The sequence below is a fragment of the Rhipicephalus microplus genome, chromosome 1 (genome assembly GCF_043290135.1).
Source record: "Rhipicephalus microplus isolate Deutch F79 chromosome 1, USDA_Rmic, whole genome shotgun sequence".
In the NCBI taxonomy this organism is placed as follows: Eukaryota; Metazoa; Arthropoda; class Arachnida; order Ixodida; family Ixodidae; genus Rhipicephalus; species Rhipicephalus microplus.
In genome coordinates, this window is record NC_134700.1 from 128,338,509 (window position 1) to 128,357,424 (window position 18,916).

Sequence of the window (18,916 nt, forward strand, 5' to 3'; positions counted from 1 at the left end):
GAAACGAGGAATAGGTGCAGAGACCATTTTAAGGTTTACATCGGTGAAACTTCTTCAATCTCGTTTGTACCTCTCCATTCGAGCAAATGTGAGAGAAAAGCATTTGGAAAAGACGGCTGCCCCGCGGGCATACCATTCTCGCGGTCACCGGGGAACTCTCGTATCACTATCTGCCCGCAGAGAAAACGAATTGCACAGGGCTGTCTTGTGAAAAATCAATAGTCGGCACGGGCGGGACGACTGACATTAAACATTGGACTTTCCTGCTTCCTGTGCCTAACAAGATAGTATAGTTGTTGGCAGATATTTATCGTTTCCAGAAGATGCAAGACTTGGTTTTTGTATAGGTGAGATGAAAATGAATACTCTCCATGACGCCCTTGTTGCTGTTTCGTTTGTTCAGTTCCTCATTTTTGCGCCAAATTGCTGCTTAGGAGCGTATGTCAAACACAAAGATCGTCCGCTATTTGCTAAGGGTTGTCGTTGGCACGATACAATTATGATGGTGTTTTTTTTTTCTGAAGTGCGCATCGTAGTTAAGAGGAGCGTGCAACAATTTTCCGTTTACTTCCTGCAAACACTGGGTTTCAACAGAACTATTTCCGATCATGCAAGTTCAGCTGCGGCAAAATGTGACTTCAGCTGCGGCAAGACATCAACCCCAGCGGCTTTAAAAATAACAAAAAAATTGCAGATCCCACGCAACGTGGCATCGATAAACTAAGCACAAATGAGGAAGGTTGGTTTGTCGCTTTAAAATCAGCACAACGCTACGAGACGCATGAATGTAGTAAACAGTAAAGAAAAGTAGCAATATTGTGGGCATTTAGTATACCAATCCTCTTCATCTGTACATTATCATCATTATCATGTGTTGCTCATGCATCCTCATCGTTGTCACGTATCACCATCATCTTGGTCCGTTCATCTCAGCTGTCGGCTGCCGGTTCTTCGGGCCTAATAAAGGTCTTCCAAACCAAGACTTCATACGTGGTGGAGCGTGCTGTTGGATCCCCCGTCATCCTCTCGACCACTCTACCCCCTGGAGCTACGTTCAGGTCGCCGCTTGGGCCAGGTGTCCGGAAATATGTCGCACCAAGAAGAGGTCGGTGCTGCAGCCGTTCCCACTCCGCCACCTCGTGCCGCGCCTTTTCACGTCATTAACAGCCTCCAACGTGAGCCCCATCCCTTCGCTGGTATGCGCGGGGAAGATGTGGAGGAATGGCTGGACGATTTCGAACGTGTCGGCGCTGCTAACCGGTGGGATAACACCTACAAACTCGCTTACGTGTCATTCTACCTCACGGGTGTCGCGAAGACGTGGTTCCTCAACCACTTCATCGACATCCCCGACTGGCCAGCCTTCGAAGATCAGCTTCGCCATGTCTTTGGCACACCGACTGTTCGTTCAGCTCTCGCAAAGAAAGCTCTTGCGACTCGGAAACAGCACATCGGGGAGTCGTATACATCCTACATCGAGGATGTCCTTTCACTTTGCCGCCGGGTTGACACCCCAATGACAGAGTCAGACAAGGTACGCCAGCTTCTTAAGGGGATCGGACCCGTCGCATTCAATGCCCTTGCAATCCAGAATCCGGCTACCGTTGCTGACGTTGCGACAACCTGTCAGCGCCTCGAAGAACTTGAGTCGATGCGCCTACAACCAGACAGTGACGCGGCCCGTATTACGACTGATCCAAACCTACGAGAAACGATAAGGGTGATAATACGCGAAGAATTAGAATCAATGGGATTCACACTACCTTCAGTATGTACCATTCAGCCTTCATCAACGTCATTGCGGGATGTCATCAGGGAGGAGCTTACGTCCATGACCCATATGGCCCACCTGCAGCCCATTGTCGATCGTACTCTCCCATCGTTCTCGCATGCCGTCGCCGCACCATCAGGCACCGTCAGCTCGACGTCGCCACCACGAACGTACGCGTCGGTTGCTGCCGCACCTCCCAGAAGCTTTCCCACGAGCTTTGCATCACCACCGCCTGAGCCATCATCTGTCCCTCTCACTGCTCTCTCTCCCGGTGCATCTAACACAAGCTACCACCCTCCTTATCGATCGACTCGCCCTACGTGCTATTATTGCGGCTATCGTGGTCACATTTCACGCTTTTGCCGCAAGCGCCAGCAAGATGAGCGCCGAGGGTACGACAAACGCGAACGAGATTATATCGCAGGAGCCTTGTACCAGGGCCGTCGTTATTCGTCACCGCCGCGTCGGTCTCCATCTCCGCCAGCATCCGGTGAACTGCGCAGTAGTCTTCGATCAACCAGACGCCGTTCACCATCGCCCTACTGTCGCTCCTCTTCTCCTCTTCAGCCTGCTTCCCTCGCTTCTGATCGGCGTCCTGAAAACTAAGCAATGCAGTTTTTGGAGGACAAACTGCATTCCTACACAGTACTCCAATTCCTCCAGCGCGCCCTTACAATATGATTGCAGTCTCAGTTGAGGGAGTGGACGTTGATGCTTTGGTGGACACTGGGGTTGGGTTTTCTATTATTCGTGCTGATTTGTGTACCCGTCTTCGAAAAGTCACGACGCCTTATGATGGACCAACACTGGTTACAGCCCAGGGAACGATGATTCGCACTTCCGCTCTCTGTACTGCCCGTGTGCTAATCGACGACATTCTTCATCACACACAATTCGCTGTGCTATCCCCGTGCTCCCACGAACTCATTTTAGGCTGGGACTTTCTTTCGTCTGCTTCCACGGCTATTTGTTGTGCACAACGTGTCGTCCATCTTACTGACACAGACCACTTGCTTAGTGACGAAACCTACAGGCCACTTCGACTCATCGCTGCTGTAGACATCGAGTTACCCCCGAACGAACATCAATTAGTCACAGTTTTGTCCAACGACGTCGACTCTGGTGACATTTTGGTCACTCCATCGCCCCGTTGCCTTAATAAAGGCATAGCTCTCGCATCAGGTGTGGCTCGCTTCAACGATGGATCAGCTGTCCTCGCTGCTACGAACACCACACCAGATAAAATTTTACTGCCGCGGGGCACTACTGTCGCCTGCGTTGCCGATCTGGAGCCTGTGTGCGTCGTGCCTCTTACCCCTGCCTGCTCTAAAGGCCATCCTGGAGATCATGCTGCTTCCTTGGCCTTTACAGCAGCCATCAACAAGGACTTGACAGACTCGCAGAAGCAGCAGCTGCTTGATTTGTTGCAAAAGCATGCAAACTCTTTTGACGTTCATTCATCCAGCCTGGGTCAGACAACTGCTACAGCACATCGTATTCAGACCGACGGAACATCCATTGTGCATCGTCGTCCGTACCGCGTCTCCCTAGCCGAACGAAAAATCATTGAGCAAAACGTAGACGATATGCTGCAACGGGAGATAATCCGACCCTCAACCAGTCCTTGGTCGTCTCCAGTGGTTCTGGTGCGTAAAAAAGACGGTTCCGTACGATTTTGCGTCGATTACCGAGCACTCAATAAGATCACTAGGAAGGACGTATACCCCATGCCACGTATCGACGACGACCTCGATTCTTTACAAGGTGCTGAATTCTTTTCAAGCCTCGACTTGCGTTCCGGCTATTGGCAAATCCCCATAAACGAAGAGGACAAAGAAAAAACTGCGTTTGCAACCCCGGACGGCGTATACGAATTCAATGTTATGCCGTTTGGTTTATGCAATGCGCCCGCAACTTTTGAGCGCTTGATTGACACCGTACTGCGTGGCCTGAAATGGAAGACTTGCCTATGTTACCTCGATGACATTGTTGTATTTTCATCGACGTTTCCTCAACATCTGCAACGCTTGGACGAGGTCCTGACTTGCCTTGCGGGCGCTGGTCTTCAAATTAACACCAAGAAGTGCCATTTCGCCAGCAGATCTATCAAGGTCCTTGGTCATGTTGTGAGCAAGGACGGAATCCGTCCAGACCCCGAGAAAACTGCTGCGGTGCTTCGCTTCCCTCGCCCTGACAAGCCGAAAGATTTGCGAAGTTTCCTTGGTCTCGCTTCTTACTTTCGGCGATTCATACAAAACTTTGCCTCCATAGCCGCACCACTACATAAGCTACTTGCTTCTGGTACGCCCTTTCAGTGGTCTCAGGAATGTGAATCGGCTTTCGACAAATTGAAGAGTGCCCTCACGACCGATCCTGTACTTTCTCACTTTCACGATGGTGCACCGACCTTCCTCCATACAGACGGTAGCGGCCATGGTTTAGGAGCCGTGCTCCTCCAGCGCGACAACTCTTCGCGAGAGCGAGTCGTTGCGTACGCCAGCCGCGTCCTCTCCGCAGCCGAGAGGAACTACACGATCACCGAGAAGGAGTGCCTCGCCATCGTTTGGTCAGTGCAGAAATTTCGTCCCTATCTTCATGGCCGCCATTTCACCATCGTGACCGACCACCATGCTTTATGTTGGCTTTCGACACTAAAGTACTTGTCGGGACGCCTCGGCCGCTGGATTCTACGCCTACAAGAGTATGATTTTGACATCGTATACAAGTGTGGCAGAAAGCATAGCGACGCCGATGCTCTCTCTCGCTGCCCACTACCAGCGGCTCCCCTCAGCGTTTCCGCAATCACTTTGCACAACACGCCCTCGGAGACCACGTCTACGGCGGTTTCCTCTCTCGCCTCTATGGACCAGCTGCCTTCGGACGACCCGCACAATTTTTCTTCTCGACAGCTGGCTGACCCATACTGTCGACGTATTATAGGCTACCTCACTGGCAGTTCCCGTCCGCCTAATGCGAGGCTCCGTCGCCAACTCTCGCAGTTTAAGCTGGACAACTCGGTGCTGTACCGCAAAATTTACCATCCTGACGGTCAGCGCTGGGTTCCCGTTCTACCCCGATCGCTTCGGTCCGAAGTCCTCAGAGCACTTCATGACCATCCGACGGCAGGTCAGCTGGGTTACCACAAAACCTACGATCGCCTTCGAAGTCGGTTTTATTGGCCAGGTATTACCACTAGTGTAGCTCGGTACGTTGGGTCCTGCACTACCTGTCAATCTAGAAAACTACCCACATCTGCTCCAGCCGGTACACTACAGCCTCTTCCGTGCCCAGCCACACCATTCGAAGTTGTAGGCATCGATCTTTATGGCCCCCTTCCAGTCAGTGCTGCTGGAAACCGATGGATAGTAACAGCCGTTGACCATTTGACGCGCTACGCCGAGACGGCATCCGTCACTATCGGTTCAGCTTCTGAAATTGCCGATTTCATCCTCCGAGCCATTATACTGCGTCATGGTGCTCCACGTGTATTGCTCAGTGACCGTGGAATGGCCTTCCTTTCACAACTAGTGAACGAACTTCTTCGCGCTTCTGGCACAACTCACAAAACTGCCTCTAGTTATCATCCCCAAACTAACGGCCTCACTGAGCGATTCCACCGCACTCTTTCTGACATGATCGCGGCCTACATTCAACCAGACCACAAGAACTGGGATGTAGTCCTACCATTCGTCACTTTCGCCTACAATACGGCTATTCAGCGGACAACCGGCTACTCACCATTTTACCTAGTTTATGGACGCTCCCCTACTTCTCTCCTGGACGTCTCTTTCTTTACCTGCCATGTGAATTCATCTCCATCCTCTTCAGAGGAATACGTTTTACGGCTCGCAGAGAGCCGCCAACGTGCTCGTATAAACACTGAAGCCCGACAGCAAGACAGAAAGCTGGTTTATGATGAATCCCATCGTGCTGTATCCTTTCAACCTGGAGACGAAGTGCTTCTTTTGACGCCTATTCGCACACCTGGTTTGTGCGACAAATTCCAGCCACGGTTTATCGGGCCGTACACAGTTCTTGAAGAAACTTCACCAGTGAATTATCACGTGACGCCACTTGTAGCCCCAGCTGATCGCCGTTATCGAACTACTGAGGTCGTCCATGTCTCCCGTATGAAGCCCTTCATGCGACGTTCTTTGTCCCCTTGACTTGCCGCGGCCAGGCTGGCCGCTTTCACGTGGGGGAATTAGTGTGGGCATTTAGTATACCAATCCTCTTCATCTGTACATTATCATCATTATCATGTGTTGCTCATGCATCCTCATCGTTGTCACGTATCACCATCATCTTGGTCCGTTCATCTCAGCTGTCGGCTGCCGGTTCTTCGGGCCTAATAAAGGTCTTCCAAACCAAGACTTCATAATATTATGAGCCCTAGGGTATCTAGATAAGGTGGAAGTATGTTATTTATATTCCCGTACCACTAAAGTGTGAAGTACGAGCCCCAGAAGTGGTACGCATGTAAATTATGCCGTACATGACTTCTATATCAAGCTTATCATTTTTTGAGCTTGGCATTTGTGTTCGTCGTCCAATCAGATCATGTAATACCGAATCTGGTTTATCTGAAGCTAGCGGAATGACCACGAGCGCGCTGTGAGCGTAGCAAGTGTTAATGTCTTACATGACACGATTATCATGATTATCATGTTTGGTGTGTCATTTTCTTCGTCGTCTATTCGCGTCACGAGATACCAAAGTCAGCATATGTGAAGCTAGCGAAACGGCCATGAGCGTGCCATAAGCGGACATGTACGCATGTTCATACATGACACGCATGTCATGATTATCATCTTTGCACCAATCAGATACCTTCATCATCCATTCATGCCACATAATACCAAGCTTGGCATCTGTGAAGCTAACGAAATGGTCATGAGCACTATGAGTGTAGCATGTAGTCATGCTATACATGACACGCACGACATGTATATCATGTTTGCACTGGTCATAAACTTTTTTAATCCATTCACGTCACGTATTACCAAATTTGGTATATGCGAAGCTTGTGAAGCGGCCACGAGCGCAGCATGTGCGTATGGTGTCTTGTCATGACTTACAAGACATGCATGTCATACTCTTCACTTTAGAGCCTGTCACTTTTGTTCCCCATGCAGTCATGTCACACCATACCAGTTTTACAATATGTCATATGAACGAAACCACCGCGAGAGCAGCAAAACCGTGACATATAATTCATGAGATTGATGACATAAAAGTCATGATTTTCCTGTTATGACTAGGCTCTTATGCTCGTCATGCAGTATTGGTATATGTCATACTGATTTTGGTATAGATCCCATCATAGAAATGGCCAGAAGAGCTAATGTCATATGCGGCTAGACAGACAGACAGACAGACAGACAGACAGACAGACAGACAGACAGACAGACAGACAGACAGACAGACAGACAGACAGACAGATAGATAGATAGATAGATAGATAGATAGATAGATAGATAGATAGATAGATAGATAGATAGATAGATAGATAGATAGATTGTACGCTCGAAGTCGCAGAAATTCGCTAAAAAACGCTTCGCATTTATTACGGTTCATGTGTTTGAATTTGGCTATAAGCTGTCCCAAGTCAGTTGAACCTTAAAGGACTATCATTTTCCAATAGTTTCATTTCAGTAGTTGCAACTGTCCAGACCATCCCATTATTTGAGGTTGGGTTGTAAAGCCTGATTGGCTTAAGCAGTGTGAACATCCTCAATACCAGTGTGTGCGGTGACTTTGTGATTCGAGTGTAGCTAGTCAGTTTTTGTGGGGATAAAGTGTGAAAGCTTCAAAGGCATATATGAGCTAAATATAATTCTCCCGTTCGAGTGTCTGTACTCTTCAACAATTCCATGATATTATCCGTAGGTTGTTTGCAATCACTGCTGGATTATGATTGTGCCCTCAAAACTTGTTAGCTTTTGTGCATCTTGGTAGTGCTAGAAGACAGAAACTGGTAAGTAAGAACAAAAGTAGTCCTGCCTAAATATCTATTGTTGGAAATTTAAATGGTGGAACCATTTTGCATTTAGTTAAAGTATTGCATGTTCATACCACTGGCACAGCGATAACAGTTGTCGAAGTCTGACCCGAAAGTAGTAGGTTTTGGCCGGGACGTGGTGGCCACATTTGTTGGAAGCTAACTGCTTATGGCGATTGTTGTAGGAGACATTCGCGAACTCCAAATGGTTGCAGCTTCTGGAGCACTCTGCTGTGGTTCGACTCATAAGCACATCATTTCACCCGTGAAACCTCATGCAATATGATAATGTGATGACCAAAAAAAGTAGAGCGCCTACTAAAACCATAAAAGTATCTAGACTCTGCAAAGACGTTACAATATTCTCAGTGCATACCACTGAATAAGAATGCCTTTTTGGATCTTGAGGAAAAAATTGTTCAGGCCTACTGAGTTAATAGGACTGCCTGGTATAGCGTGACTGTGAATCTGCCCCCTAGGTAAACCAATTGATGATAAAAAAAGAGCTGCATGAAGTGCTGACAAGCCCATTGTTTTACGCTTGTGCACACTTCTGCAACGCGTCACCGTCTCGATATCGTACATCCGGAAGGTAGACAATGCGTTTCGCACATTCCACTGACTGGAGCATTAGAGATCGGGAAAACCCAAGAGACCGTTTTGTGCTGCTTGCCATATCACCTCTCTTGGCAGAGTATATAAGACCGGTCACATATTTGTGAAGCAAGAGCTGTTCCCCTACCACAACTGAGAAAAAAGTAAGTGTTGGCCTTTTTCTCAAGGTGTGTACCTCTCACTTAAATAGGAAACTTTATTCTAGACGCTTGATATTTGAACTACTGATCTAAGGGCCTTATAAGTAGAAAACACGATCTGTTTTACCGTGTTACGGAGTCACAAATGCAACACGTTCTCTTGCGCTGTTATGCAGACTTTTCAACAATGAAAGCTTGCCTGTGGATTACACTCATTTCCCTCATCGCCGTATGCTGTAAGTGTGAAACCTTTTCAAATGTACATTTCATGTGACATGCGTAAGCTAAAATAAAAAAAACAAATAGAAAAACAGTGTATTCATGACGTGACTCGCGCATAAAGGGATAGAATAATGTGGTGCCTAATAATTTTACCAAGTTCAACCCTTTTCCTACGTCATGAGAAGGAAAGTAAACTTATATTGACTACATTTATGTAAAAAAGTAAAAAAAAACGTTTAAGTTTTGATCTTTAAGCAAATTATCTGTCTATATGTTTTGATATCTATGCCTTAATAGCACATTTTAGATTTTTTTATTGCTTTTCAGCTATACTACGCATAACGCAATATTCATTCCACACATTTATCAACATATAGCTGACCTTTTTTTGCCCATCCTTGAAATCTTGGAAACTTATTTGCAAAATCATGGTTCTGAGATTTATATTCTTCTTTCTTACCCCGCAAGCGTAAGTGTGCAAAACTATGCCGTTATGCATAACGTACCCACTCCTGCTATTTTCTTCGTTGTTTTCTGTTTCATTGATTTTGAAAGTTTACGATGCTAATAGGTAATTCTATTTTTCTTTTTCTTCATGTTGGATGAAGATGGCGCAACAATGTAAGTACTTGTGATATTGCTGATTTGACGCTCGACGAAGCATGAGTACACTAATACACAAAAAAATATTTTTCCATTTGTCTTTCTATAAATACAGTCAACCACAGGTGACCAATCACAGGCCTGTTTTTTCGAAAGGTGAGTGTTTTATATTTTTGTGGCTGTATAGATTTTCATTTTATTTTATAAAGCTTTAGCTCAAATAGGGTTGCTGAAATGGGTCGTTGCAATAGTTCCATCAAAGGCTTAGAGTACGACCTGATGCGAGTTGGTTGAGACGAAACAAAGAAAGCAGATGTCAACGTGACACTTAACATGTAAATTGTAATAAAAATCATAACTGCATACGAAAAACCAGTGTATGTGCGCACCGTTTCAGTTCAGAGAACTTTCAAACAAGTTGAGTATCTTTTACCATCCAATGTGCTATGCCATGAAAGAAAAAGCCATTTGCCAATGGGCCGAATTAATTTTTCTGCCCTCCTTCGTGCACTTCTCTCAAAGTGATGTTTCTAATTTGAATTTCTTTGCATCAAACACAAGCTCTTAGGTATCAATTTTAATTATATCTTCTCATAAACGTTTCCAGAGCCTGGTAATTTGAATGGAAACGTTTCGACTTTTGTATAGACAGAATTTACAGAAGCAGTGTTCCCATTTGACTGATACATTTTTCATACCTCCCACCTTTTCTGCAGAGGCTGAGACGGAAGTGCTCGAAAAGACTGGAAAAACCCTGGAAATCGTGGGGCGACTATTACAGGGCGAGGACGTCGCCTTGACCGATGACGTGCAGGAAGACTTGATCAAAGTCCTTAAGGTTGCGTCCGCCAATGGTGAAGTTTTGAGTGAAGATGGCTCTGAGCACATTTGGCCGATCATCATTCGTGGCGTTGCCCAAGGTGCCATCGCACACGTTGTGCACAAGAAGCTGAACAAAGGCTAAACATAACGTCAAGTCAGCAAGCGATATCGCCAAATATTGTTTGTTAGATGGGATATCAAACGCCACCGCTTGACAGCAACTAAAAATAGGGTTTAAAAGTGATTCTTAAAAAGAATCGTATTTGATCACTTGAAATAAAGAGATGGTTGGTACAATGAATTTAAAGTTTATATTGTTCTGTTACTCTACACAGTGTTATCCCACTATAGGCTCATTATGCTCTTTCTGTCAGGAAATGAGTAACATGCAGCCGCGTACTCGCAATTTACACTGTTTCTCAAACCAGTTTCCACATTGTACTATACCATTCTAATTTGGAAGTGCTGCTGACGCTTCTATTAGGACAATTTACAATTGGGTTATTCGATGTGATGCGCACTAATATATGGGGTCCAAACAAATCTCTTGGATCACAAATTCATATTAGTGCAACACACTGGCCGGCAACTCACTCATAAAAATATAAGTTACTCCTAAGCGTTACGTCAACTGGCTGAGATAGCGAGGTGTGAGCTTGATTCGAAGTGAGCCTTAGTCAAGTTTGGTGAGCTCGACTCTAATTAGGCCAAGCTGAGAAACAATATTTAGCGAGTCTGATCGGAGTTAGTTCGAAGATTAAAATAAATTTCCTGTGTGAATATGAGGAAGCTCCGCATTTTTGTCAACACGTAGTGTCATGTAGTGAATGCTTTAAGGGTACTGTTAACATCTTAGTGCAGCTGTGTGTGCCTATCGATGAACCTTAAGTGGTCAAAAAGAAATTGGAGTCTAATTTCGTGACAAACCTACGAATTTTTCAATACTTTTACACACAACTTCAATTCTCGAATAATTTTCTCCTAATTCTTCTCGGATATTAATTCTTTTTTAAAGGCGTAGCGCTTGCAGACTCCTCTCATGCACGGTGTCTTAAGTTATACAAAGCAACAACGGCTCTTCAGTTTTAGAAATTACTCCACGTGACCAAAGCTCATACCACAACAAACATAAGCATTCGGGCGCATGTATGTTTCGCACATGTGCACCGTTTGGAGGTACTAACACAAACAACAGCGTCACATCTTTTACCCATTTCAGTAGGTAGTGACACGTGCACATTAGTAAGTACTGGTCCTTTCAGGTTTGTGCACTCTTTCATGCTTAAATTTTCAATGATGTGCGAAATTCCTCGCAGAAACACGGACTTCACTCACGGTCAAAAGATTAAAGCGTTACAGAAAAACAGGGCACCTTGACACCAATGTTACCCCACAGCTGTTAGCAGCCGCGAGTGATTCCACTTCCGTTGGACAACAACACTATCGTGACTGTTGTAGATATCAGGTGACAAGGTGCGCAAACATAGGTTATGACCTAAAAGCTTCGAAAAGGTGGACTGTTAAAGCCAGACTATTCTTAGCGCAGAGAACAAACGTTGAGGCCAATAAGAATAACCTCGTGGTGCTTGGCTCGTAAAGGCTCGTTCACGCACGACGACCACACGTCCTGCGACAGGGTTGGTCCAAATGAGACAAGTCGGAAATGGCAACTTTAGTCTCAAAGCAACTGCTTTAGATTAGTCACGCGTAATTCAATATTTAAAGTATGCGGTAGCAGTCGAAAACTTTCGAAGCAATCAGAAGTACATAAACTGGATACCAGTTTATTTTCCCGGACAATAGCAATATGAACAGAAATCAATTCCGTGTGTTGATTGGTAGACGTCCCATGAGGTCCTTGGTCGCATGACGTCGCTTTTTGTTCTCAGGCCGTGAATGAACGTGCGACTGTTATGATTGGCAAGTGTTAACTAGCGTTTAAAACTAGCCAATCAAAGAGTACGTTTTTTTTTCTTCAAGAGAACGTCAAGGGCAAAAAATTAAAAAACGAAAACTTCCCAAATAATATTTCAGTAATTTCAAAGTGTTGGGTTCATGCAAATAAAGGTGTTTTCTTAAAAAATGAATTCACTTTCACGAGTTCATTTTTTTCTAGCACGATCAAGGACTCATGCACTGTGAAAGCTTGAGTGCGCAAACAAACAGTACACAGTCACAAAACGACAGAAAAGAGCGCCTGTTTATGTCCTCCTAAATAACCTAAACAACCTGAATAGCCTCCAGCGAAGACATTGGGAAACGCTCCTAATACTATAAGGCGAAAAGAACAAGAACTGGGACCGCTTTTTCAGCTTTAATGTGTATAAGGAGAAAATATTTGATAATGTATCATATTCTTATACGCCAAGTTACATTCAGAACATTTAGAACATCCATTATTCTTACTAATTTGAGGTTGTTTTATTCCTGCTTATGCACATTTCATTTTTTATCGTTCTGATAAAATGTCAATCAGGTACACGTATCACGTACGCCATGCATGAATGTTCAGAAGACACGAAATACGATCTCAATATAATTTCATTTCAAGTCAGCGCTTCAACAGTTGTATGATGATGATCAAAATAGAATTAAACTTTGCAGAGGAGATGCGGTTCCAGTATTGTACAAACTTATGCATTATGTGGCACAGGAACGCGTAATCCATCTTTTGCTTGTTTTAAACGGATTTAGAGGGTGACTATATTGATGGGCGAGCTAAGAGAACAGGCATTTATAATACCAATTAGAAGCAGTGTTTGTTAACACAGCGATGAGCCTTCACACAATAATTTTCCGTAACGCAAAAGTGACATGTGATACAGGATTTCATAAGTGTCTTGAATTGTACAGCTTCTTTATTTTAATCTTTTCTACCATTCATTTTAATTACTCTCACTAAAAATGACTTTTATGGTATATTGTAAACAGAAGTAAGCCCATAAGGGCGGTTTAGGCAAGGTATGTGCGCTTTTACAGCATAAGATATTATAAGATCACAAGTCGGGTCACGTGCAGTTGTCCACCGCCACCACCGCCGCTGGTGTCCGTGACTACATCTCGCAATAGTATAGAAAAAAAACACATAGCACCAATGACACAAAGGGGCTCGAACCCGGATCCGCTGGGTGCCTGTTCAGTATTGTTGCACTTAGTTACGCCGGTGCTTGATACTTGCTGTCAAACTTGCTTTAGGCAGGCTTGATCTAGCACTACTGACACAGTGGAGCTCGAACCCGCGTCCACCGGGTGCCAGCCTATAGTAGTCTACCATTCAGGTCTACCAGTGCTTGTGACTTGCTGTCAAACTTGCCTTAGGCAGGCTTTATGTGGGAAAGCAATGGCGTTAATACAACTTATAAAGCGTTTTAAAACAGCGAAAGGACTACCAGTCATCGTAGAATGCGAATATCGTAACGAGTGAGCCATCCAATGCTCCAACCCATCACAAAAGCTTCTTTTTTTCCTTAATAACTGCGGCACATACCCACTTCAGTCATAACTCCTTATCGTCGTCAGCCACTGCATGAACAATTGGCACAAAATTATTTGAAAGTGTTTAGCAGATACCACGCTTCTCAGAAGATTGACGAAAAATAGCATAGCGTGGTCGGCCTACTATCCAAATAAATTTATTATTACCTAGTGGGTAATAAGGAAGTGTGCTTGTAGTAGTTACCCAATGAGTGTTTCAAAAAAGCTCTGAAAGGCTGCTCGTCTAGCTTGCTGTGACGGTGTTGCACCTTCCGCACAGGCCTAGCGTTTTTTTCAACGCAGCCCGAAATGCGAGCTTCCTTGAAAGGGGATGAAATGGGCTGAAACCACAGTTTTACTATAATCATTAAAAATGAGAAAATATGAGAGTTGAACCAGTCTGAAATGGGAGTGACTAAAAACAAGATGAAAATTGGCGTGGGTCAGAAAGAAGTATCCAAATACGCCCATTTGGACAAGAACAAACAAGAGAGAAGGATTGTTCTAAGCCTCAGCGTCAATCTCGCAAAAGGTATTTCAGTAGGCAAGTTTCAAATAGCTGGCGCCGCGCCAACGGTCTTCGAAGAGTTCATAAATCGCGCCCTACAAGCTGGCCTATGAAGAATGACACGCACGCGTGGCGGAGAAAGTGGTCCGGACTACGCCATCTGCTGTAGTTTGGAGTGCAGGAAAGTGCGTCGCACTTTCATGGTATAATCTGTAATGGTCAAGCATAAGCAGACAAAATTCATCTAATTTTAATAATGCGTAGTCGTTTTCTGTTTTCGTGTTAAGCCACGTAACGCTTAAATGAGCTGAATTGAATCAAGTATAATAAATCTGACAAGGCATAATTGATCATGGTATCACTTCATTTAGCCGAGCATAACTAGCCTAAGTAAGGCAAACCTAAACATGGTCGAATAATTCAAGTCGAGTTCTCTATGAACCAGGGAAGGCATGCCCAGGAAAAAAATAACTTCTCTGTACTGACTGGATACTAAACAAGTTTATTTAGTTCTCACATGTGTTCACTGAGACACTAGATGTCTCATTCAGCAACAAGCATTTCTATTTGACTTAACTAAGCATGATTTGCATAATTATGAGACCTCAAGAAGGCTTAATTGGTTCAATGTGAAACACTGTGCTACTGGGTTCCACTCCGCTTCTTGTGCATGCAGTGTACAGGCCTGACCAAAAGTGTGCTGAGTAAGTAATCAGGGGGCACAATGCTTCGATGCGCTTTTTACAAACTTGGCACCTGCTGCTGTGTGCGCATCCATCCCATCGTTATCACGTGGCCTCTCACGTCCCCAAATGTAGTTGACATTTAATTCCCCACGAGGAAAGAGATTCCAAGCTCAGGAAGATACTAATTGTTCATGACTGAGGCAAGCCTTGGTAAAGTAATATATAGGTGAATAATGTTGGTATTATTTAAAACTATGACTCACTGATGTGTTTCACATCGACGCAAGCAGACCCGGGGTCCTACATTTAGACAAATTACACCTTGTTAAGCCTACTAGAAATGTTTGTTTCCGAATGAGACATCTGAGTCTTAGTCAAAATATGTGACACCTAAATAAGCTTATTTAGTATCCAGTCAGTAAAGAGTAGTCAGCTTCTTCCTGGACTTGTCTTCTTTGGCACAAGGGTAACTTGACTTGAATTATTTTGTCTGCGATTAGGTTTGCCTTATTACGGCTAATAATGCTCGGGTAAATAAAGCGATACCATGATGAATTATGCCTAATTATATTTAGATATACTTAACTTTACTCAACTTGGCTCATAAAAGTGTTACACGACTTGACGCGAAAACAGCAAACGACTATGCCTAATTAAAATTAGCTTAATTCAATCTGCCTATGTTTGGCTTCAATAGGTTATACCATGCTACACTATGCTTCAGTAGTTCTGACTACAGTTTGGCTTTACAAGGGAAGTTTAACTTGGCTTAAGGGGGGCAAGCTGAGCTGAGAAAACTTAAATTTTTATGCTAGGCTTCCTTTGGTTATAGGCTAAACGGTGAAAAAATACTAATCACTCGGCACCTCGATTGGTCCTGCCTAAGCCGCTACGTAAAAGAGCGGCATGGATTTGATGGAGCGAGGAAAGCCACACTCAGTGGTCGTTTTTGCTATGAGCACCGTAACTTCATCGAACAAAGCCCTGTGCGAGGCCACTTGGTTACGACTGGATGGGCCTGCACACTAGAGCGGGCGGTGAGCAGAGATGGCAGCTCGATGCGTTTTGCTACGTGTGACCCCATGGTCTGCACACTTTTGCTTACGCCTGTACGTTTGAAACGCGTTGCAAGTGGTACCAAGCTGGTGCTGAGTTCAAAAACGGCTTTATAAACTTGTGAGCTCATCATAGCATCCTAGGCAGTGAATAAGCACTTGCAGCTGAATTCTGCATGTTCTGTGTTCGCTAAAGTCATAACTCGCAATTTTTGTCATGCTTCAAAAGTCACATTTAGATATTACTTGTTGGCATGCAACTAAATTGCTGCAACAAAATATAATTTACACTCAGCTTTGGCACCTTTCAGAAAGAAGATGCACACACATAGCCAGATATCAATTGGTCTACGGCTGTGCTTGTTTGGGGTAACGTACGCATTAGTTGGCATGTGTCTACTGATGGTTCTTTTCATTTCTATCAAGCTCTCGCTATCATGTGTCCTTTGACTGCTTTTTCATGCGTGCAGCAGTGATAACAAATTTGTGAGAACTTAGCAGGATTTGTGTATAAGTTAGTCCATCGTATTGCGTGACGATAAAGTACGCAAAAAAAAGTTTTGAACACATACATAGACATGGCTTGAATAAAATTCTCGCAGAATATCTGTGTGATGAAAAAAGCATAGCAACCACATTTTGCTAACAGCGGATGTAAAAATAGGTGTTGACATCTAGTGTGCCTACTGTATGGAGACTGTATGTCGACCTCCCAAAATCCATCGAAAACTTAACGCAGCCTTGCCATTATGAATAAGATTTTCTGTACCCGAGTCTCACATAAATTTATGTCACAGTGTGTATGAAATAAACCTAATAAATATTCCACCAAATGAGCTAATCTATTCGCTTAATAAAGCATAACTGAATCGAATTGATCATGAGTAAAAAAGAGGAATAGCAAATAATTATCAGCAAAGTGAAAGAGATGTTAGCTTTGTGGTGCAAGCTTTTGTGTGACGTTTTATTGCCAAGCAGTATAGGGATGTTGACAGTTGCACATGGTGCTATGTGTGCCATATAATTGCCTATAAAGGAAAAAAAAACATTTCTTGTGAAAAAATTATTTGTCTTTTCACTACAGAGCGATCGCTGCTAGAGTTGGAACAATTAATCTGGTAATCAGAGTGGGACTGGTGTCAGAGGGCCTGCTGGACTATTTCAACAAGGATGTGGTGGCTTCATGTGAACACCACATTTTTCCTAACCGTAAGGCCAGCTAGGAATTCGAAAGGTCGGCAACTAACGTGTGTGTTTCTCTGGCCAAGTCATGCTCCTGTCTGCAAATCAGACGCATTGAACTCTTAAGTTGAGAGCTTTCAATTCTATGTTGAGTGTTTAGAGCTCCAGGGCAATACACATAACTGAATAGAAGAAACTGCGCCTTTTTATACCCATAATTTGCACTGAAGCATATAAAAGTCACAAAAATTTGGTTCTGTAATTGCCAGGAGACAATCTCTTCAAGAAAACTATACAATTTCACAGCTGCTCGAAAATGTCTGTAATTGTGAAAAGGTGTAAATTTAGTCATAAATTGCATTCTCACGATGAAGTGACGAACACTTTGTAGTAGATTTGAAGGACCTCACCCAGAAATGTAACTGTTCTGGTAGTTGATTGGCTGATTTGCATGGCAAAATAGTAGCTTGAAATAAACTCACGTTTGAAATCTTCTAATTTTGAAAAGAAATTGACCACATTACAAACTGCTACAATAAAAGTCGGAAACCAAGGAAAGCGCTTAAATGTAGTGAATATAAATAAAGCATTTCCGAAGGTGTTGTCCCCCCCCCCACCCCCTGAAGGCAGTGAAGCAAGTTTAATGTGAATAAGTCCAAGAAACGAAACTGCTATAGTTGTCGCAAGGCTTAAGATCCAGAAAATTGCTCTGACAAAAGTTACTCATGCTAGCTATGCTCATGAACCAAACATGTGCCGAGCAAGGATAATCAAAGGCTAAATGCATAAACTAATAAAACCACCAGGGGAACGCGAATATACTCCAAACAACTGTGCTGTCCTATCAGCGAAAAAAATTATGGGGTGGCTTTTATTGCTAAGTGCTGTGGTTCTTAAAGTCAGGTAGACACGTGGCCATAACAGCGATTATACGTGGTACTATGCCAAATAATAATGAATTGTTTGGCTAGTTGGTTTACATATTGCCTAGAAGATCGAAGGCTTGGAATTAAAGGAAGACTGCTTGGAAGACGCTGAACTTTCAGCTGAGTATATTTTGCAAAGCGTCTCACCGTGACAGCTAATGCGCAGGCACAGTCACACCTGATTTCCATTGAAACAATAACAAATATCTGGGTATAGAACGCGTTAACGATCTACAATACAATGAACGAGCATGCTTATTCAGTTTCTAGACTCAACTGCATTAAAGGAAGTTTAATTTCTTCATTGTCAAATGCACCTATGGTGCACTTACACATGCGTCTGTAGCAATTCTAATCTTTCCCGCCTTTAAGATTTTGCGCTCACACCTGCACTTAGCTTTGCCCTTGACATTCTCCTCCTGGAAAAGTGCATTGCAGGCAAATGCACTGCAATGCGCAGAAAGGTGCGCCCTCTTGTTCAGAGCATTCACCGTCGTTGCGTGCTCTCCGAGTCTCTTGTTAGGGAATTGGCCTGTTTGGGCGATGTAAGCTTTGCTACAACTGAATAGTATCTTGTGTGCCACTTCCAGAGCACAGTGAACAAATAGCCTCTTATGCTTCTTTCGACATACTTCTTTCTCTGTTCTTTCAACTGCAAGAAGTGCACAAATGGAAACGCTTTAAGGGTGCATTGAAAACGAGGTTTGTGCCATGCATGAAATCGTGTGATTTAGAGAATTACAACAAACTTGTTCATTTAATGGACTCCAGTCGTGTTGACAGGCAGGCTGAAGCTCCAATCTGGTTCAAAATGGGGATGCTATGACAACGAAGCCCGAAGTTCGAAGGTACGAAGTCTTGTGCTCGAAGCTAAAGTTGACCTCAAGCGAGCATGCCTTAGTCAGAGCCGA

At 44.0% G+C, this 18,916-nt stretch overlaps 1 protein-coding gene across 2 annotated transcripts; it reads left to right on the forward strand.

Annotated features, from left to right (window-relative positions):
* The first annotated feature begins 8,407 nt into the window (after window positions 1–8,407).
* Window positions 8,408–10,475, forward strand: LOC119178147 (uncharacterized). 2 transcript variants are annotated; one of them, XM_037429314.2, is made up of 5 exons: window positions 8,408–8,530; window positions 8,704–8,763; window positions 9,358–9,370; window positions 9,468–9,508; window positions 10,069–10,475. In XM_037429314.2, the coding sequence occupies exons 2-5, from the start codon at window positions 8,715–8,717 to the stop codon at window positions 10,314–10,316; spliced, it is 351 nt and encodes a 116-aa protein (XP_037285211.2). In that variant the 5' UTR covers window positions 8,408–8,530; window positions 8,704–8,714; the 3' UTR covers window positions 10,317–10,475. The 2 variants fall into 2 exon arrangements, with proteins under 2 accessions (XP_037285211.2, XP_075743461.1); XM_075887346.1 differs by lacking the exons at window positions 8,408–8,530; window positions 9,358–9,370 and having other exon boundaries at window positions 8,744–8,763.
* The last annotated feature ends 8,441 nt before the right edge of the window (window positions 10,476–18,916 follow it).

Excerpts from the sequence above, each read along its gene's own strand:
- LOC119178147 (XM_037429314.2), top strand. The coding sequence starts at position 8,715 with ATGAAAGCTTGCCTGTGGATTACACTCATTTCCCTCATCGCCGTATGC. Across the intron at positions 9,509-10,068 it reads CAGGCCTGTTTTTTCGAAAG|AGGCTGAGACGGAAGTGCTC; the intron begins GTGAGTGTTTTA and ends CCTTTTCTGCAG.